Source organism: Pezoporus flaviventris, unplaced genomic scaffold (genome assembly GCF_033815535.1).
Source record: "Pezoporus flaviventris isolate CSIRO_AGI_PZ_B2104156 unplaced genomic scaffold, CSIRO_AGI_Pfla_v1 ptg000002l, whole genome shotgun sequence".
NCBI classification, from domain to species: Eukaryota; Metazoa; Chordata; class Aves; order Psittaciformes; family Psittacidae; genus Pezoporus; species Pezoporus flaviventris.
The window spans coordinates 1,101,610-1,124,348 of NW_026892550.1; the positions used below are offsets into that span (position 1 = coordinate 1,101,610).

Here is a 22,739-nt window from a genome sequence, read left to right on the forward strand (position 1 = left end):
TTGAAAGTCACTGCCTGGTTATTGATCTACCTATTGAATATAAGTTCTTTCTTATATACCAATCAGCTTGGGTTTTGCAGTACAGGAAAGTCATAAATGAGTTTCTTTAAAGCTCAGAATTGTTCCACAGCCTCACTTCTGGACCCAGGCAATTGTATTAGAATTAGACATATATTTGCTGTCATGAAAACAGGAGAGATTTGGATGTTCTTTTACTCTTGCCATATGCCTGGGTATCCTTATATTCTTTTCAGCTCATTCTTCCAGCAATTTCCCTTGATACGGCACACATCTTTTTCAAGATTCAAGATTACCTGACTCCCTTGCTTCTGCTTTGTGCTGTGCTTTCAGCTGTTCCATGTTCTAGGGGCTGTATCCTCAGCCCCAAATTCATGTCACAACTGGAAACATAAATTTGCTATATTCAGCCTCTTTCTTGCAGATTGGATTATCTATCCATCTGGAGAGCAAAAGGAAGCATCGTGAAAAATCAAAAGCCAAATTTCAAATCTAGTTTCTAGGTAACTAATTTTAGATTGAGGCAAATTAAATTCAACTGTTTCTTTCCCTTGTAAACTTCCTATAGTTTCTTTCCTTTCAGTTGTCATCAGAAGAAATTTTGCTGGAAGTGGAAACTGATCTCTTCTTTGCTTCTAGTCTGTCTTTTCAAAATAAGTATTTCTTCAAGTAAGCAATTCATGGTGTGTAACACATCCTGCCGGGGAATATGGGCCAGAGTGGCAAGAAACCTGAAGGGGCCCATTTTCCTATAACCTCAGAAATTTGGGGTTAGGATTTCTTCAGTATCAGCAAGCACTTTTCCTGTAGTTAACCCATTCCAGTCTCTCAAATGTAGCATCTGATCATTTTAGCATAAGAAAGAAGAAATCCATCCGTCAGCTGAAATCCCTCCTATACAATATTTGCAGAGGTGGAATATTTTAAAGAAAGAAATGCAAAGTGACTTGCTATGCTTAGAGTGCACTGGCTTGAGTCACATTTTAGATTTCAGAAGACTGTAGCATGCACACTTTAATCATAAGGAGTAAAGTCACTGTGAGAATGAAGTATTTGTCTTAATGCCTCTGCTTTAATGATATTTTACAGAACTTTGGAGACACTCATGAAATATAAACTTTTTATGGACAGTTGCATTTTTAATTATTGTTCCAATGAGAGAGATCTTACACTTTCATTCACTCCAAGCTACTTATATTTAAAGCTTTGTCAGCTCTCTAGATGTATTTAAAGTTCATTTCTTTCAGTTCATAGACTGAAGAGTAGGGTAAATATTTCTGTATTAAATTGTCACCAGCAGGAAGAAGGTCTCTTAAGGATTCATGCCTGAAAGATGTAGCAGCTTAGAAAGAAAGGCATTATAGCATTGCCATAAGTATAGAGCAGATTAAACCTAACAGCCGCAATGAACCTTCAGCTTTGTTTATTGTTGGCTTTAAAGGGTGAAAAAAAAAAAAGCGAAGTGACTGCTTTCAGAGTTATAGATAATATAAGCAACTACTTCACTGCAAACATATTCCTTGCCAGCCTTAGCTACTGGGGCTAAAGCAGTCACCTCAAGTCAGAGGTTGTGATGCTGTTGAATCGTGTGTGTTTTATGAATCGTGTGTGTTTTATTCCATCAGGTTTTGTTGAAGTGCTCTGTTAATATTTTACAAAAATTGAGCATAAACTTTGTAAGGTGCTAAAAAGACCTGCTCAAACTCTGTTCCCCAAGCTCTACATCCAAAGAACATTGTCAGTCGGACTTTGTTGGGTAGCTCCAAAAAGTATTTGTTGGAGACATGCAGTTAGCAATAGACCCTTTTAGCAATGTTTCATCAGAGTGAATTACTGAGGTCTGTTCTCTTGAGGCAAGACCTTGAATGTTAACTACAGGAGTGTTGTTTATTATGCTGTTGATATTACAGGAGATGATGCAGTTTCTATTAAGGGTCCAAGAGACTATGAATAAATTTTACTTGGGCCTTTTCTAGTTACATTGATTATAAAGATTTCACTGAGTCTGCCACATTTGACCTAATGTAACTCATATCAAAATGCATTTGAGATACACAGCATCCAAAATGGTACAGGACTGTAGATAGCCTTCCCTCTAGTATGAAAAGGTATCCATTAGACATGCAGAGAGACCGATTCATCTTATTGTGTTCTTCAGAAGGGCTGCAATACTGATGTCATCTGCTGAGAGAATCTGTAATATGTCACACTTTACTAAGTAATATCCTTCTGGCACAAATTAATGTATTTATGCATTAACAATAAGCTTACCAAATCTGTCACTACCAAACCTAAGCAGTCTCACCTCTGCCTCTTGAGTCTTTAGCATGTCAGAAATGGTACTGGCTTCTGCTGTGTCCTCTGAAGGTCTACACAAATACCAGGGAACCTGGCAACATAGTCAGGAGTTGGCATTAGACTGGATGCAACCAGTTAGAATTGGGTTTATGTGGAATTTAACTTAACCTCAACACCCAGAATCCAGCCTGGAGTTTCACATCAAACTTGGTCTTTCAGCTGATCAATAGTTTCTTCTGTTCTGTACAAACTGTACCATAAGTGAATCTCAGCCTCAAACACAGCAATCATCTTATTTTCATTGCCTTTCATTAGTGGCTAACAGAGAGATTTCTTCTTTTTGCAAAGAAATATAGTGCATCTTCAGGTTACAATTCATCAATCTTCAGTTAAATGAAAGGTAGAGTTTGAATTTTCACATTTCATCAAGTACATGAAGTGATATGGATTCAGGTAATACACACACGTTGCCACTGTTTCCTCTGAGTGCCTGTCTATAATCAAACATAATCAGCTACATCTATTTAAATGTTTCTTTTGTCTGCAGTGCCCGGACTCAGCCTGCAAACAGGATCTGCTGGCCTACCTGCAGCGCATTGCCCTCTACTGCCACCAACTCAACATCTGCAGTAAAGTGAAGGCAGAAGTTCAGAACCTGGGCGGCGAACTTATTGTATCAGGGGTAAGTTGGTATTTGTATTTAGCCATTTATATTTCCCTTGTAGCACTTGAAAAAGGAGCATTTTTGATGGCAATAATGTACAAAACAAAAATATAGTGTTTCATAAGCAAATTTCTTTAAATGTTATCGCCATTATTTCAGACCTTGCAATAACTCGCATAGAGCAATTTGATTTTCCACTTACCCTTAGTTTATACTAACCTTGTAAAATCTTCATTCTTCCCAAAGAAAAGTAATTTCATAGCCTAGGAAGTCATTGCCAAGCTGTGAATATTATAATTATTTGGAGCTTTTGTATATTTGCTCATTATAAATCTTCTTTCCTTTGTTAGTACTGGTAATTTCCTTCCTCTGTGCAGAAGCCAGCTCTGTATGAAGTGGATATTGTTAAGATGGTGATGACTAATGGGATTTCATTCACTCAGGTTCCAATGCACACTAGGTTTAGCAAAAACTCTGGAAGGCCAGCAAAATATTTAAAGTTTTGATGCACATGCTGTTTTCAAATACTATTGGCAAGCACAATGATTATACACTCTAATTCCCAGTTATTTCAGTTATTTTCAGTGAATACCACAAAGTTTTTGCACACAATCTTTTTTAGAAATAAAGGCAGGAATATGCAGCAGCAATAATATTATAAACAATGAGTTTCCTATATTTTTGAACTATTATTTCTTCTCTTCTCCTAATGTTGGACTCTGTGCCTTTGGGAGATTACTAGAACCAAGCAGTAACAATTGCTGCTCTTCATTATTTTCTTGGGGTTTTATAACTAATCACCCTAGTATTAACCCCACGACACCTTTGTTACCTTCTAACTCAAATACAGACCATACGAATGTAAATGTATGTTCCACTCTCCTGAGTGTGTTTTCAAAACACTGGTGATTTGTGAGGCCCAAGATACTTGAAATAAGATTGTTTGCAGATGTGGTTTTGAAAAAGCACCCTCTAATTGTTTAAGCCCAATCAAGTACGAAGATTTTTAGGGCAACTAATTTGTGCCTTTTATTCCATCCATAAGGTTCCCCAGTGAAATCACTGGACTTCCTCAAACATATCAGAAGTCAACGGAAATGTTCTCAACTACATAACATTTCAATTTTTTGCAAAACACTATAGAAGGTCTTAAACATTTGCCAAGCTTTCTTGGATCAAACATCCTAAAGTCATACATACAGTCCTAAAAGGAGTTAATTCAGTGTTCCTGTGTCTGTCCTGAAATTGGTCTTTGCTTCTTGCCTTATGTACGCATGTAATTTTAATACCTTGATCTTCCCACAGCAATGAAAAGATCTTCTTCCATTTCCCTGATATAAATGGAGTGATCTGTCCTTGTATCGCTGACATCTATGCTGCATAGTAAATGCTATGATCTTTTCTTACCTACTGCCATCTGGGTCCAGCTTTTCATACGCATTGAATTGTCATATTCATCTATCTATAACAATTACCCAAATCAGTGCTTCTACCAGCTTGGCTTTTGTGGTTGTGTGTGTTTCTTTTTCAAGTCTCTTTATTCAGTGTATGTGGATGCTGAATAAGTCATTGTGAATCTCTAGCATCTATTCGTTCCTGGAACATCACCATCCGTTGTGAAATTTAAGTGGCCAAACTGCTTGACTTCATCATTTCCAGTCTGGCATTGTTAGCATCTGCTGCTTACCAGGCTTCATCATCATTGTGTTTCTGTTTAGTTGGGGTTTCACAGTCAGTTGCAAAGGCAAAACTAGCTTCCACCACAGCAATTATTTGGGTCTGTTCCAAAGACTCGGACTACTGACATACAGAAAATTTTGAGATTGCCCAACTTGCTTCTTCTGTGATTGCTCTGAACAGGAGGTGATAGAGAGAGATAAACTCATGCACATCCCTCTTTGAGAGCAGTATCGTGTTATCCGAGGTAACACGTCAGTACAGTGCTTTCCTGATAGTATTTTCCAAGCTGTTTATCTTCAAGGTGCTGGGTACTGTATGCTCCTTTGCTATCCAGGGATCTGGTATCCAACTGCACATCTACATCTGCTTGTCTACTTGCTGCTTCTGCTTCCATCTTCTTCATTTTCTCTTGGATAGCCAATTACAAATAAGCAGTATTTTATTTACACTAAAATGAAATACCATTATTTGGCAACTTGCATACAGTACAATGTTAGAAGTTCAACACAAACCCAGAATTCAAGCTTCCCAAGCTACAGAAGTAAGTTTATGTGAATGCACAATATTTATGTGTTTTGATGTAAATATCAAGCACTGCAATATATTACAATATTGCAATTTATTACTGTGCTTTCAAAGAACCACAGTATAATTCAGATTGATCCAAAAGACGAGTTATGATTCAGAACTTTTGTGGGAAGTACAATCTCTGCTTGAATTTTTTCATTATTAAAAATATTAATATATATTTATAAATTAAAATAATTGTATGCATATGAGTGTATGAATACATATGGGAATATGTATATTTATGCAAAAAGGAAAGAGACATAAAACCAGTTGAAACTTAAAAAAACACATGAAAGCCACCCCACAGTTCTCACAGTTCTTAGAGAAAAATGTGTTGCAACTACTCCAGAAATACTGTGTACATAACATATAATGTGCTATTTATCTTTTGGTGAAACTTCTATTTCTCCCTCTCCCCCCCCCCCCAAGATTCAGTAGTTCTATATGGCTTATCTCTGAAAATAAGCATAAAGCTGATCTTGTTTGCTTTTTCCTCTATAGATTGATATGATACTAGTATAGCATACGAAGTGGTTCTTTTTGGCACCATTGACTTTGCTGCAAATAGAAAACCAGATCTAAAAGTAAGAAAATGACACTCCTGAAGTGTACATTTTGATTTCAGTAAAGAACCCACTGTTGTTTTTCCCTTTCCTTCTTCCATTCCTTTTCCCCCAGCTATTTCTCTCCTTCAATCTTTCCCATCAAATTCCCTGCATGCAGATAGCAAAATTATTTTCACCAGATAAGTGCGATCTGGCAATTGAGAGTTAGCATACATCACCCTACCCTTATTCATATTAATGGTGCGAGGCAAATTTAGACTATCTGTTGATTTGGTCCTTTATGTTACAAGGTGAGACTCTTAACTCCTGATTCCAATTGAGTTTTGAAAAGTAAAATAAGAAACAACTATGTGATACCTGTTCTTCAGTTGCACTTGTAAACTTGAAGAAGATTATAGAAAAGAAAGTGAAGTAAAGGGGTGAGGAGGAAGTTAGATAAAATTAATATATTTTAAAATCCTTGTTCCTAATAAAAGCCTCTCTGACCTTGGTCCAGAAACAGATATATGGTTCTGTAATTTTCAAGTTGAATATTCAATTTCTAATTCCCCTCTAAGAATAAGCAACCTCCTTTACTAAAATCACAGGCTAAAAGAACTCCAAAATAATTTTCTTTGTCTCTTGCCTTGGTTTATTTAATGTAATGTGTATTTGCTTCATAATCAGTTGCACTGTATTGGAATGAATTCTCTGAGGTGCTGAGCATATGCTACTCTCAATGAAGTAAATAACATTTTCATATACTTAGCTGTTACTGACAAATAGCCTTTCTGTGGCAGCTACTTTTGTTGAATAGAGTTGATTTTAACCATGGCGTTTGTTATTTGGATAGAAATCCAGTCTTCTAACGCTAGGGCTGCCTCATGTTTTTAGTATTCCTGTCTGACTCTTGTTAGCTAGACCATTTCAATGAAGCAGATCTGTATATTCATTTCTTCCTCTAGAATAAATATCCACTTGTTCTGTTTACTGCTGCTCTGAAGCTGATCAGCTCATGTATCTACTCCACTTAGGCTCTGAGCTTGCATTTTTTAAAACTCTTTATGGTAGTAGCTTTGCTACAGTCTTTCCTGCAAGATCAGATTGAACAGAATCTGAGAAAATCCCTTATCCCTATCGTGTTCAGGTTTGATTTAAGAATCTGCAGATATAATCAGTTTTATTATCAGAAATTTGCCCAAATTTGTCTTAAACTTCTGAGCCAGATAGATATGCAGTGTCGTACGGAGTAACAGCCATGTACCTCTGAACACTGTCCAAAAATAGTGACTCGGTAACCAAAGCACACTCCAAACATACTTTAGCTGCTTCCATTTTCCAGTTATTTTCGAATAATTATCTTAGCATAATAGGCTCATCTATGATATAAGAGAAGGATCCTCACAACATGTTGAAGATAAAAGACAGTTTACTTAAGAGTGTAGCTTTATCCAAGAGTTCTTGCTTTGTGAATTTAAGCGAAGACTTTGGAGGGAAAAAAAAAGCAAAATTGCTAGACCACCCCATTAACTTTGGGTAGGACATTATGAAGATTCCTGTAACACTTGGACTGGGAGGTTGGATACATAAAATTATTAACAGATGCAGGATATACTGCAAAGTAGCTGTATGTTTATCCTTGATCAGTGATAAGAACGAGGTAACTGGAGACAGCTCATCCTCATCAAAACAAAATAAGCCTCATAATTTATCACAGAATAAACAGGTTGAGCTGGCAAACAGTTTCCCTATCAATTCTGCCTATGGATCTTGCATCTAGTAATCCAAAATGTTTTAAAGGTCCTACTTTTCTTTCATCTAAAGCTGAGTGACCCTGAACTACCTTGTGCTGTAAAAGCACGTTGGTATGTGTATGGGCAGTGACGTATCAAGCTGCTACTTATCAATTCCATAGACTCAAAGAAAAGTCAGATAATTGGAAGTTCACCTGGTATTAAGAATGAGTAAGGCCATCTTTCCCTGAGTTTGGGTTAAGATGTGCGTAAGCAGTTACTTAAGAGCCACTGCAGTGGTATTTCATTTCCCCTCATCAGAAAGCCTTTCTGGGTTTTTTCCTTTGTTTTAAAATAGGCAGTCAGAGAGAACTTTTGCATTGGAAATGCTTTAGAGTATGGAGAAAGTGTTGTTTTGGAGTTTGGTAAATGGAATAATGCCTCCTGAATCAGGAAAAAAAAAAAAGGGTTATGTAAAAGAAATTTGGCTGGACAGTTGAAAATTGTCAAAACTGTTGGGTCCCTTTTCTTCAAGATTCCCAGGAGTGCAAAACAGTTAATCCTGTTACTTACCTAGCATGAAAATAAGTTTTACTGTTCATTTATAACAGAAATGGAAGAATGTTGCATGAAGTGTACTCACAGAAACAGTCTGACAAATCAGGGTTTATAGATATTTCTGGGCTGGACTGCTTGGGCTGGCAAACTGTCAGTGTTTTCAGTAGAAAACACCTGAGCTAAGATCTAGCTTTACTTAACGCTAAATAGATATCACTGATAGATTTTTGTGTGTTTTGCCTGCTAGTGATTTGATTTACTTGGAGCTGAGGGCTAGAGCAGTTATTCCTAACTAATTTCTGTGTTTGTGTCTGTTGGAGAGTGGGTGCTCCAAGAGTTACACAGCACAAAGGAGAGACACAGTCCTATAGCTAAGCTGGCATCATTGCAAGACTAGAGTTTGCATCACGGTAATACATGACAAGTGGCTATAACACAAGTGAATATACTCAAATTAGTAAAGAGAAGTGAAAATTGGACCCAGGGACTCTACAGATAATTACTAAATTACCTAAGAATATAATTTGACTTTTGTCAAAAAAGGTGGACTTCATGGAAAGATATTTGTTTAGGATGGGCTTGGTGGAAAAAAGTTTTGTTTGGGGACTTGAAAGCATTGGGTAAATGAGAGGACTTTGGAAATAGTAAGGAAGTAAGCCAAAGAACTTGAAATATGAGATATGAAAGGGGTAGGGAAAGAAAAAGCCAAACTGAAAGTAATATAGGAATATGAAATCAAAGAATTGCAGTGGTAGGAAAGGACCGAGATATAGTCAGGACCATAAAGTTGGTTGGACTCCATAGTAATCTCTACTCCCCTAGTAGAACCAGCAACAAGAGAAAATAAAATCTTAAGGTCTTTATTTCAGCTCTGTACAAAGACAAGGAGGCTGGGGCTAGGTGGGGAAAGTGAGAGACCTTGATTTACACTGTATATTCAACTAGCTCATGTCATCTGCTTTGGAATAAATGAAAGAAATGAGAAATATAGAGACACATTTCAGCTGTGTCTTTTGGGATGGAGATATATTTAAGTAGCCTCTGCATATGTGTTTGAATAAAGTCATATTGATATATAAAGGGTGAAATAAAGCCATAACAAGTATACTTTGTTCCAAAATGTATGGCTTTATGAATCACATGATACTTATAAATATCCAGATTTTGATAAGACTTTATCTGGAACAAATTTTTGAGCTTTTCTATTTGTGACTAATACAGGAGTTTCCAACATCTCCTGGCACAGGCTGTATCCTTCAGTACACTATCCAGGAAAGGGACTACCTGATGATATGGTAACATAAAAAATTTATCATCCTGACACCGATGAAATTTACTACTCCTAGAAGATAAAGGCATCAATGAGCTATATGCAGGTTAATCAAAATGAGTGCTGATAAAATCCCTCATGGTCATGTATTCATTATATATGATGTATTGTGCAGAAACACTGTCTTGGGGCTTTCTGTAAGTTGAAACAGTGAAGAATTCCTAATTATCCTATGAAACAGCTCAAAGACAAATAGAAAAGAAAAAGGCATAAATAGATGTATCTATACTGGCTCTAATGCCATTTGCAATGCCTCTTTCAAAAATGTAAAAATAATAAAGATTTAGCTCATTAGACAAAGCTTGCCTTTTGCTTCCCAGTAAAGGTAATGCAGACCAGGAGCCAAGAGAGTATGCAGTTGTCATCCTTGAAGGGATAAAAGCCCCAGGAGGATAGTGCAGCAGCTGAGCGGGTCTCATGTTGGCAATCAACTAATTTCAAGTTGAAAGTTGTACAGGAGACCTCTAGACACAGTGTTTTAACTCAGCTAAGTGAAAAAGCCCATAGGATCTTATTTTTTAAGCTTGTAAGCTCACATAGTTTTGCTGGATTGGACAGTAGTACATATCCTGGGTTTCTGGGCATTTGAGGAATGATAAGTATGACCCAGATAAAAAATAGCACAGGAGATGGAGAGTTTGACTCATTTTTATTAGTGTTATGGTTATTTCTTCAAGGCAGCAGAATGAAGGTAGATTGGTGATGGGCAGAGTTTACATTAGGTAAGAAAAAATAGATGAAGCTTAAGACATAACTGACAAATCGAACAAGAAAATATTTTTTATTAAATAATCTCAGTTGCTTTGAAGCTACAATGTGTTGATATAAGGCTGTTTTCAGGACTAAGGAAATACCTCATTGTGTAAAAGACACATACAAACACGGATACACAGGAAAATGAAACAATATATGATGCACAAATGGAAAGATGTTGTCTAGAATTTTATTTGGAAAGCAAAATTCCACTGCACATGTCTTCATTAGAATATATTCCTGGAGACAAGGAGCACACAAGCTTTAATATGTCTACATTTGGTAGGTTAAAATGTAGACAGCTCAGACTTTTATCCTTATTAAGAAGCATTTTGGCTGCAGGGAACATGCTTTTGTGCTTTATCAGGTACAAATATTCATGAGTTTCTGAAGATTACATATATTGAAATTTCTCATTAGAAGAGTTTTCTGCAAAATAAAACATTTCTGATACCAAATGTTAAGCCATTTAATCCCATGAGAACAAAGCAAAATGTTACAGATTCAAGATTGATGCTTGAAGCAAATATGGTCATAGAAAAAGATTAGAGAATTGAAGGAAATAGTAATATATATGCTTCAGTATATACTGCATTTGCTTTAAAAATAATAACCACTCCATAATTCAAAACTCGTCTGCTACAGCAGTTATGGCTTCGATCCAGCTTGTTTTCCTATTCCAACCCATGCTGAATGAGATGGGGAAGAAATGGGAATATTATGGATTTCTGATACACAAACTGCACCAGCCCTACAATAATTAGCAAGGTCTCATTCTAACATATGCTAAGATATGATCCTAAAAGACTATTCTGTAAAAAATACTGTAGAGAGAGGACTTCAGTGCTATCTCATGTTCACTTCTTTTCCCATCTTACCACCTTTAAAGGAGGTGGTTTGGGACCAAGCTTCACCATTTTGTCTTAAATAAGAATTCCTCTGCCTTGGAGCATTCTCAGGTGGCCTCCTTAATGCACAGCACAGATTTGCTAATAGGTACATCATGAGGCTTTAAATAAAAATTAGGCTTCTTACACATGGCATTGTGGAGACTGAATTTACATAACAGGTTTAACACACAATAGGAGACATTGGACAGCAGTAGCTCTCTTAGCTGTTGTGGTTATGTTCTTGATTTGGTAAAACTTAATCTCACTTCTAAAAGCAATATCAAATAATGCTTTTACAGATATTAAAAGAATAGCAGCTTCAGTTCAGACTCCTCAGTTTCTTTGACTTTAATTGCAGTTCTTGACAACATGAGTTGCAGATGAGTTACACACATATAGAAACACTCACAGACAAGAAGACATGCCCTGAAGGGAAAACATCAACAGGTTTTCCCAGTCTGAGCAGAATCAATTGCAAATACCAAACAAAACTGCTTACAACCAAGTATTTAATAAAACTCCCAATAGGAATGTATTTCCATTAAATTCAGGAGGTCATAATAGCCTTTAGGAAGAGATCAAACTGAGTGAGGAAAAAGTTGCCTTATATCTTTAACCTCTGAAATATTTCTTCCACACATACTATTATTACCCTTACTATGATTATTTATGAAATTCGCAGGAGCAAAGGAAGAATATATCTGTTCTCACATCACATCATTCATCTTAAATAACTGATAAGCAGCTGCATCAAAAAAAGGGCTTATTTTGTATAATATATTCAAGACATTGATATGGAGTCTAAGTAAAAACCTATCCAATATTAGAAAAATTAATCCTAACCTCTTACTGTTAGATATTCTTAAATGTTTTCTTTTAACATCACTTCTTTCTAATTCTGATAAATACATCATCAAAAGTACTTTGTGAACTAGATTACCAGGTAGGTAATAGTATCACTAGAAAAAATGAGACAAAACATACCAGTGACATGTCCTAAATCTCATCAAAGACCAAATCAGAACTCTATGAAACGGGATTAGAGCTTCAATATCTTATCCAAAACACTGCAGAAACATTTTGATCCTTTTTTATACCTACAACTAGATTCAGCATTTCCATTGTCAAAAAATTAGAGACGTTACAGCTTTACTCAGTCTCAGATGGGATGTTACATATTTCATCATTCCTTACCTATGACAGATAATGAACAGAAAAGATTTTTCCATTCATCCATCAAGCTGATCCGCAGCAGCAAAAGGACATCTTTGGGTCAAAGGCGTGTCTGTGTTAAGGTCTCCAACTTTCATGAAATGTGTCAGCTTGACATTTTTACATGGCCTTTTCAAGCTGTTGTTTCAGTTTCTTAAAATAGATCCATTTCTACCTTCTGTAGGTATAGCAATAGTATCCTATGATGTTTCTGCACAATTGGTTCTCCTCAGCTTTTCATAGTCTTGCCCTGCTCAAACTTTATAGATGGCAGCCATTGATACCTTAGTGGTGCCTACCCATTCCCCATCATCTGTCCATCTTCTTAAGCAAGACAGCAAGCACTCTGATGTTTTTTTTTCCCAATAAATCTTTGATGTCACACTGAACATGGACCCTTTTTTTAACTTGATTTCTAGTGCCTGGCTGCAAGTGATTCAACCAGTGACTTGAACTGCATTCATAAAGTTTTCTTATGGTGTTAGGCTTAAGTTACATTCCTTAAAAAAAATATTTTAAAGTATAAAAGTCTTCATTTACTGTCTCTTTGCATTTCCATGCATTCATTTAATTAATCTTCGTTGTAATCCTCAGAACGCTTCGAAGATTTCCTTCCTTTCTTGAATGTATATACATTTTTTGAATGTTTTCAGTTAGGTATGTTCTTTCTGCTTGTGTTCACAGTTTAGGTGAGTAATGTGTTCTAGAGTACGTTCACAAATCAGTCTTATCATTTTTGCTCTTCTCTTATTTTTCTCTTCATCAACTACAGATATCACAATAAGCAGGTCAAAACAAGACTTCAGATTTGAGCAGTGCTAGCCCCAAAATACCATCTGTGGTATTATCTGCTATCTAATCTATTGAACCATTTATATCACATTATCATGATTGAAACTACCGTATTTCTCCGTATTTCTCATCTTGTGTTGCTACTGAAGAATATTCTTGGCCATATTCAGTCTTCTAAGATTTAATTGTGCTACTTCTGTATGCTTCTGTTCCAATAAACAACAATTTGTTTCTTTTTGGAGATCTTAGAACTGCTACTACAAGATTAATTTTTCTCATATTTAAGGATATATTCTCTAAATATCCTTTTCTATCAGAATGAGGAATCTTGCTTAGGTTTCATAAGGCCTCGTGGTCACAGGAATTCAAAATATGTTCCTACTTTATTTGGCAAAAACAACTGTGGTGCAATAGTCAAGTCATAGGTTACCTAAGTTATGAATTAACTGAATTCTGCCTGGTATTTTTTACCAGTAAAGCCTTTAAAAGCTGAATTTTTCTTTTCTCCTTGGCTTGCTAGTAGACAGATATGTTAATAAATAGATGCAATACAAGGTACCAGAGGTGTTTTTCCTCTTCTCTGTCTTCATACATACAAATAGCTTGAAATCAAGAGGATGTAATGAGAATTAAGACAGATACGTTTAATTCAATTACCAACTGAAATTCACAGCACTATCATCACTTTGCATTACTCAGATGCAGCCTAGTTTTGCATTGTGTTCCTGAAGTTATATATCATCTCTAACAGTCACAATAGCTCTTCATTTAGTCAACTGAACGAGACTAATTGTTGAGTTTTTTAAATCCACAAATACAAATACAAATCCACAAATACAAATTTTAAAGTAGCATCTTCAGATAGTGCAGCTTTAGATCGAGGTGAAAGGTTTGAAGAGTAAGAAGAAAAATACTTGACCTCTGTTGTTTAGGTGAAGTGACTACTACTAGATATGAGTCACGGTTTTTTCAATAGAAGGAAAGGAGAGAAAAACAAAAAGCACACAAACAGAGCAGGGCATACACATTAATCATTACTAAGGCTGAAAAAATAATCATGATGAGATTACAATTTACATGATCCTTGTAACAACAAAAAAACTATGGGAAAACATCAGTATTAACTCAGTGTGCTTATAATACATGCTCTTAAAAGAGATTTTAAGGAGCGTTCATTTTTCGTCTTCCAAAAGGCAGGATCTTATGCTAGCACTCTTTCCAGGCACTGATTAGTCCCGCATTTTCTGAGCAGTTTTATTTAATGGAGTTAGGTTCAGCAACATATACTATTTTTTCAATTTCAGTGTGCAGCTAGGTTATTAAGAAAATCCCAGTGGATAATATAAGCAATTATGTTTACTCTTGATCCTGCTTTCCCAGAATTTGGATGATAAAAATTCCATTTACAGTAAATTAGAATGAATATCCCATTTTAAGCCTTCCTCCTGGGAGGTTGCTTAAAAAAAGATGTGCTTCAGCCTGTAAGGTTGTCATTGCCTAAAAATGTACAGTCTTTAAAAACATCACCCCTTTGCAATTCTGTTGATATTTTCTGGAACTTTAAAGTGTGCTCTGTAAATAAATGTATGCCCAGATTTTTGATACTTCCCTCACTTGTTCCTTCAGCACAGTTTGTCAGCTCTCATTTTCAATGTGAGAAAAACCTGACCTCCTTCATACAGAGGTGTAGGTGGCCTACCCTCCGTCTTACTCTATTCAAGGGTCAGCCCAGAGGTCTGGATCATGTAATGTTTATTCAGCACAAGTGCACACAAGCGAAATTCCAGTTATAGTCACTGGAATTCAGCTGCTTGCATTAGTGCTGATGGTTTTGTGCACTTCAGCTGTTCAAAACCATACACAAAATAAAGCTACTTGTAAGCTTATTATCACCAAATTCATGCCTGGTCTGATGTCAATCAATTTAATGGGGGTAGAGCTTTCTATCCTCTGATTTTCATCAAAAGGTGCCAAAATTTATCCCCTTTCCTGATCAGCAAACCCTGTTAGGCCCACAATTAACCCGTGCTATGGGAGCAAGTGAGAGGAACCACCAGACAGCGGGGTTACTCATCGTGGAAGAGTCCCTGTTTCCTTGACCAAGCATAGCTCCTTCAGCACACGTTTTCCTCTCTCCTCACCTCTACGCTACGGCGCAGTATTTTCTCTTGCTCTCTCTCTCACTATCTCTTTTCTGTATCTCTCGGAAATCAGACTGGAGTTCAGAGCACTTTCACTACCTTTTATGAGGTAGAGTGTGATGTCATAGATGGGGGCAGGGCTAGTCAACTTTCTACCCACCCACCCACCTGTGCTGAGGGAGCTACGCTTGAGACCGGAAGCAGTGATTCCTCGACGGTGAGTAACCTCCTGTCTCATCTATATCTTTTAACTCTATAGACCTGGGGGTGGAGGGGAAAAAACATGAGAATGGGGATTTTTTTACTTAGTTTGGTTGGGGGTTTTTTGTTTTAATTAACCAAAGGGCTCACAGAATGAATTGCATGCATCTGACCTGCAGAAAATAATTTCTTTCCTGTTCTGAACTAGAGTTAATGACATCCGTAAAGCAATGATCATGTTTCTTTGCAGAGGTGGCCCGTTTACTGCTGGTTAAGCTGATCCTTCAGTGTTTAACTTGCATCGTGAAAAGGCAGACTCTGGTCCCCTTGAACACAATTGCTAAACTTCCACTAACTTAATTACAGTAGTGATGGGCCATAACTTTTCTAAAGAACTTTGGGATTAAAGATAGGTGGTGTTGTTTGTTTATTTATCATTATTAACTGTGGGTTATGCCTGTTTATACAGAGTGGGATATTTATTTTCTCTGTTCTCTGTTACTGTTTTTATTAGCTTTATCCAGAATGTTTATGAAGCTGTGTATTTGCAATAGGCCAATTATAAGACCTATTTTATAGGTGAAATAAAATTCAAAAGTAAATTGAGAAAGATGTAAAATTAAGCAGGAAAACCTCAGGAGATGTAACTGAGATTTAACCTTTGATATTATAAATCAAAGCATTTGATTTTTACTTTGGTAAAAGCTTGGAATGGGCAGGGATACTGCTAACCAAATTTCTTGGTGTTTTTCTTGTGTCAGTACCTAAACATTACTATTTTACTTTAAAGCACTGTTCCTGTAACCTATTTCCCTTGTCCCCAAGTATTACTGCTTCACTGTTTTAATATCCCTCAGCATTTTAAAAAAGACAAGATGGACTACGAAGACCTTCTTTTCTGCTTTCTGCCTCTTGGGTATCTATTAAAGCTGTCAAGATGTCAAAGCTCTCATACTAAAGGACAGAAGAAAGATCATATGAAGATTTTGGCCCTTAGGAATACCACGAATCTTGCTGTTCTTATTCATTTAAAGCTCTTTACCAGCTCCATGTGGGGTCTTGTCATATCTCAGTGATAAAAGGCACTAAAAGGCAGGAACGCATACTCTATAAATGAAAGAGAGAGTGCAATCACAGCCTTTTCAGCAGAGGTGGTCCATAGCCTGATTGATGAAGTACTTCTATTTTCAGGTGACTACGTGCCTTTGAGGAATTGGGTATAGGATGCGGACCATTCCATCTTCTAGTCAGTGACATGGATTGGGGGTTGGTCAGTAGTGATGGATAGATATTCCTCCCTGATGACTTAGTGATGCTCTTTGCATCAACGCATAGGAAATATGAATGAAATTCTGGGGCAATGAAAGTCTTGTTTATAAAGCTACCAAAACTTTCACTAATGACTGTTTCCCTTCCTGTCACAGAGAAAAATAAGGACAAAGAATATAAAAATTGGCTTCCTGAGTGGTGGCAGCCTTTCTACCTTTGAATAATGTGTGCAAGGAGTTTTATTACTACTGCTTATTCCTTTAGTGAATCAAACATTGAAAAGTCCAAATATTTCTTTGCAAAGCCAAGAACTTGTCTAGCAAATTTAGCTTTCCTAGCAAACCAATAGGAAATGAAAAGCACGTTAGTCAATCTCTAATGTTTCACTGGGAAAACTTTATCGGAATTGCTGTTGCTAAAGACAATTTCAGGTATGTTCTTTCCAGAGGAGAATGCTTTGAGGTAAAATTTCATTTCGATCCAAAGCATATCCTTTGCTGATGAGTTTACAAAATTGTCTTTGCACATAATTATTTTTGCATAATGCAGGAGGCTGTAATTTTTGCACAAAATTAGTAAAACATAAGGACCAACTGTACAGTGCCCTTAATCTCGCTTCAATGATATGAAAGCAATTTGGTGGCATGCAGCGGGAAACGCTATTTAAAAGTGTTAGGAACAGGAAATCAGAATTGGCATCATTCAGTAATTATGTTGAATTAGAGATAGCGATCAGCACTGAAGGGGTATTGTGGAACTGAAATGTCAGTGGATTACTTCAAATCCAGATAAATTTGTCTCTAAGTATATCTTGTAAGATGAGAAAATTAGCAGTTCGCTGACTTAGGTGTAGGGGAGAGTTTGTGAGGGAATGATATTCAAAATGACATTAACCATTGTGAGAATTAGCCTGTGCCAAATCTAATAGTAAATTTTAGGCCATGCAATCCCAGGATGTGAGTTTACCTGAGTAACTTTACACTGGGACAATAAATAGCCTAATTTTATGTTTACTGAGCTAATTCCCCTGTTAAATTATTTTACAGGAAGCTATGATTAAAACATGCACAGATTCCTGTATTTTACTGTTTTAGCTTAATTATATATTCAAGTCAGTTGCAATGTTTGCTTTAACTGTATATTATTTACATGCAAAGTAAAATATAATAAGGCCTAGATTTCAGCTGATTTTATTAGGTGTGCAATATGAAAACTATTAAAGCAAATATCTGAGCAACTTCTCCCAATATCTGCTAATTTAAACAAGTTAAATCTTCATAAGTGCTTTATAAACAGAAAGTTACTGTATGATAAGGCATACTTAAAAACTGCATTGTGTTATGCTTGCAAGCACATTGTGTATTACTGACTCAAAACGAAACCAGTAACTAGCATATTTATACCTATATATTTAAGGAGGTCAGCATTTAAGTTACAGGTTTTTTCCTCATTCAGACTAGCAAGGTGTGAGCAATACTTTCATGGTGTAAGATCATATATAGGGATCTAACATTTTTTCAGTGTTATTAAGATTGCTATGTAAAATTCCCAAATTTTCTGTATTTGCCAGGTTGATTTCTCTTACAAGTTGCATTAAAACTGTGGGTTGGTTCTTACCTTCTTTTTCTATATGAAAAGTGAGGGAGAGCTGTGAAATGCACCATCTGTTTGCAAACGGTGTCAGCTGGCAGATAGATGCTTATCACCCTGCCCTCTCCTACTGCAGTTTTAGGCTGGTATAACACCATTGACTCAAAATGAATTACTTTTGATTTAATCTTACTTAAGCAAAAGAAGTCACAATGATAGTGCACAGCAGTCTAGAGGACTCTTCGTGTTGATTTAAATTGCAATGCTTTTAAACTTTGACCTCAGCTCATTTGAATTGTCAACAAAAATGCTCAGTAGCACTTGCACTAAATATAGCGGTTGGAGGAAACTAGGGCTGCCTAAACATGCTGGACTTTCTCTTTCAGGGACAGTTGCATCTCAAAGACATTAAACATGATTCTGCTCAAACATAGCCCTTTGGATTTTTATCTGTCCAATCTGAGTAAATCAAAACAAACACAATGGTGTACCATTGTAAAACTGGGGAAAAAAAAGTAAATATTATTACTTCCCTTTTGCAAATGAGAATACTAAGCCACACTCAAGGCCAAAGAGACCTATAGAATCACGATAAGTTTCGAGCACTTTGTCCTCCTTTAAGGCTTAGATAATTTTCAAGACCAGCATTTCTGTCTTCCATTCTATACTCCAATTTCCACTCCAGATGGCAAAAAAATAATTAACTAACAAAATAAATAACAATATAAGAGGAGAAAGAGTTCATTGTAGACCTACGATTTGAAAAAGATAAAGAGTTGGAAAGAAATCCTGCAGTAACAGTGGGAACTTTCCCCACTCAAGTTGTGCAAAAGATGAGTAGGTCTATGGTGTAATGAAAACTGAGCATTTTATTATTCAGAAAGGTTTTACCTGAATTATGAAGAGTTTTTGGCTGCTCATTCATCTAGCCAAGTGTAAACATCTGCATCTCAGATGTTCCCTCCAGGCTTCCTTTATAATTAGCAGAGATCGATCACCATTTCTAGAGAGGAAATACTCTTGTTTCAGGCAGACACTGATGACTGATTAGATTAGTAACATCTTAGAACTATTACAGAGACATGGTTGGGCAGGTGAATTAAACCACGTATCCAGACAAGCATGGAATAAGAAAGCTTAGCCTTGGGGGTCTTTTGAGTGTGTGTATCCATATGGAAGTGATGTAAACTTTCTGTGAACTTAGCTGGAGAAAGGAAGCTGCCTGATTCATTCTAGACAGAAATATTTAAATTGTTTTCTAAGGAGCATTTATCTATATAAAGTAGCTGTCTTGAAGCCCCATATTGTTAGCTACTGTAGGTTGGAGAGATTGTTTTGTAGTGTGTGGGTTTCCCCCATATGACACTTATGGGGATCAAAAGAGAAGAATTAAGGAAAACCAATTAAAAAATAGTCAGTAAGCCTGAATTCTTGGCCTACTGGGTCAGATCCAAGCACAATTTTTTTGGAAGATGTTGAGTATCTCTGCCCAGATTCACTGTGCTGTCTTTAGGATTCTAATTCAATTTGGGATCTCCAAGTATAATTAAAAAGGTGAGTTATTCCATAAAAATTGTACCTGTGAGAGATCTCAAGTGCTCCATGGCTCCTGGTCATCTTCACCAAGTACAGAAGGAGCCTGGAATGCTGTGGTCCAGCACTTGGAATTAGGTAGGATGTGAATGGGATAGGACTTAATTTATAGAAATGGAAACTCTGAAAACCTCACTTAGGTCACCGCCTCAATGGTTTTTATGAGTAGCCCTCATAAAAGCAGCCCTTATTTATCTTGCCTGCATTCCTAGAGAAATTTTCAATTACAGACATCTGAAAAAGTGCTTCTGGGGTTCCAGTGCCACCAGCTATGAAAAGTTTTGGGATTCTTACTAATATTAAAAGATACTCAGTCACAATTTTTAACTGATGCCAAGTAAGCGCAGACACGCCTATAGGTAATCATGACTAATGAACAATATTAAAGTTAATAGCTCTGTAAGAAAAGAGTCAGTTCAAATGCTTTTCCATTTCTCCATTCTCCTAAACAACAGCTGAGTTTATACCTTCATCTCCTTTACATAAATTCTGGATTAGATGGAAAATTTGGAGATGTGGTTGAATTCGTTTGGTTTTGTGTAAGGAAGATTGTCCTGAGGTGAAAAGCACAGAAACCATTTGGGAAGCTGTAAGTGCTTCTGTATTTGTTCCTTGGGGAAAATACTATCTAAAACACTGAATGGCAAAAGAAAAGAGATCAAGTAAATTAGAATTTCCTAACACAAATATTTTTTTAAGAGAATAGTATAGGACCTAACCAATTTGAGTGAGCTATTAGATATTTGTCAATAATTGATAATATTGTTTCTTCCCTTCTACAGCTTCTCAATTTTCCCCTTTGCACAAGACATTTGCTCTTGTAACAGTGAAAATGAAATCAACGATGCGTACTACTCTTTTAGATGCATTTGCATGTATACAGATAGAAGGCTAAAGAGAGATATTTTTGCCTTCAACTACCTAAGAGGAGAATGTAAAAGAATCAGATACAGACTTGCCAGAGGAAGGGCAACAAACAGAAGTTTAACATGGGAAATTCCAGTTAGAAGGAAATAAGTTTTACCTTAGGGGTAGTGAAATTCAAGTGGAGGATGGAGGTCTCTAGTCCAGAGATGTGGGAGGTTATCCTTCCTTGGGCATCTCTGAATTTGAGCAAAACCCTGACAATCTCACCTAACTCAATTTGAACAGGGCATTAGACTAGATGACTTCCAAAGGGTTTTTTAATTCTAAAGTATTATATTCATATTTTCATAATAAAATCTGAGTAATATAAATGAACCTTTGCAATTCACAGTAAGATTTTACTCATTCCAACTCATTCTTTGCTGTCGGCTTTGCTTGTTTCCTTGTGAACTGCAACACCCTTCGCAAGTGTTTCTGTTTTGTTCTGGTTTCATTTGTTTGCAGTCTCCAGTAATTCTTAGCCGTTTTGCAGGTTTTTATATAACATTCAGTGTTAGCTAAAGTTAAAAATGTAATAAGCAAATGCATGCACAAATTTTATAGTTAGTAATTGACCAGGGGAAAAAAAAAACTTTTAGTACAGAACACTTAGTGAATGTTATTTAACCATTGATTGTGTTGGTCAAGCAAATAGAACAGTTAATTGTGAATAATGTATTTGGAATAAAATGTTAGCATTTCCTTTATAAATTATTTGTCATATATTATTAAGGAAGTTCTTTCAGTGCTGGGAAAAGCTGAAAGCTACTGTAGAGATTCAATTTTGTTACTTTATTTCATTGCATAGTGTTGTAAAGTCCTGGAAAGTGCTCAGGGAGTCGGAAACGAATGTTTTCACAGACTGAGTTGAGCAGCAGTGCCAGGACCCTCAAATCCAAGGAAACAAAAGACTTTTAGCACCTCAGAAATTGTCAATACCTTGAGCGATCAAGCCCTTTATCTGCTTCTATGAGACATTAAATATACATGAACAATAGCAGGCAAACTTTAGGTAGCAAGGAACAGTCCTGTTACTATCTTACAGTCTGCAAGAGGATTTTGTTTTATTCATTTTGCCTCCCTTTGATGCATTGTTTCCAGGCCCTTTCCTGAGAAAAGCCAGCTATGCCTGTAGAGCAGCTATCTTCAAAGTGTCTTTGTGTTGACCTGGGCAAGTATAACTTTAGAGATAGGAAGCTAGCTGAAGGAGCAAATTTGCCTCAAAATGTGACAGATCCTCACAGTTGAAGACATGGAGATAACTCACATAGAGATACCATTCTGACACTTTTACATATGCAAACAGAAGTTGGGAAAATATCACATTTCTCAGCATTGCAGTCTGAAACCCTGCATTATACTGCTTTTCTGTTTGTTTGCATTGTGACAAAATCATGAGGAATAGCAGGAGATAACACATCCCCATGTAAAGAATATAGTGTTTCTATGCTGTATTGATTTTTTTTCATCCAAAGTCTCCTGTGATTTACCACTGAGTACAATTTCCAGCCAACCAGACTTGATTTGGACTCCCTTCAGGTAAGACTGTAAGAAAGACGTGATTTTCTTGTTATTGTACCTGTTCTGTAGATAAAGAACAATAGGTTTGCATCCAGAACTCGATTTGAAAGAGCACTAGATTATTTTGGACTTTTAAAAATGATAGCTATCTGCAAATTACATACCAATCAGAACTGAAGTCAGGAGGAGGGATATCAGTTGCACAGACTAGTTGGGTATCCTGTATTTCCTCTTTTGTATTTAACTGCAGTTGGATATGAAAGTGGAAATTTGTACTGAGATGCTTTTAACAGAGTCCTGTCTGAGCTTTTCTATATGTGACATCAGGTTCAGACAATGCCATATCTTGTGTAGACTTCTGGCGTATGAATCCCTGTGTAAAGTGGTGTACACAGTCCTGGTGATACACAGACCACTTAAATACAGTTTTGTATTAATGACTTTTTATTGGACCTAATACTGAGCTTCAAAAGAC

At 36.5% G+C, this 22,739-nt stretch overlaps 1 protein-coding gene and 1 long non-coding RNA gene across 3 annotated transcripts in view; one reads left to right on the forward strand and one right to left on the reverse strand.

The window, feature by feature from the left end:
• CTNNA2 (catenin alpha 2) overlaps positions 1 to 22,739 on the forward strand; it is a 452,176-nt gene that overhangs the window by 421,970 nt on the left and 7,467 nt on the right. For both annotated transcript variants that reach the window (XM_061466251.1, XM_061466261.1), the window contains 2 exons: positions 2,864 to 2,998; positions 15,258 to 15,401. In XM_061466251.1, coding sequence (XP_061322235.1) covers positions 2,864 to 2,998; positions 15,258 to 15,401 — 279 coding nt within the window. The remainder of the gene's footprint in view (positions 1 to 2,863; positions 2,999 to 15,257; positions 15,402 to 22,739) is intronic.
• On the reverse strand, positions 26 to 15,290 carry LOC133275948 (uncharacterized). Its single transcript, XR_009745743.1, has 3 exons — positions 15,185 to 15,290; positions 2,324 to 2,407; positions 26 to 401 (listed from the first exon to the last, which is right to left on the reverse strand). It is a non-coding gene; the product is annotated as an uncharacterized LOC133275948 (long non-coding RNA).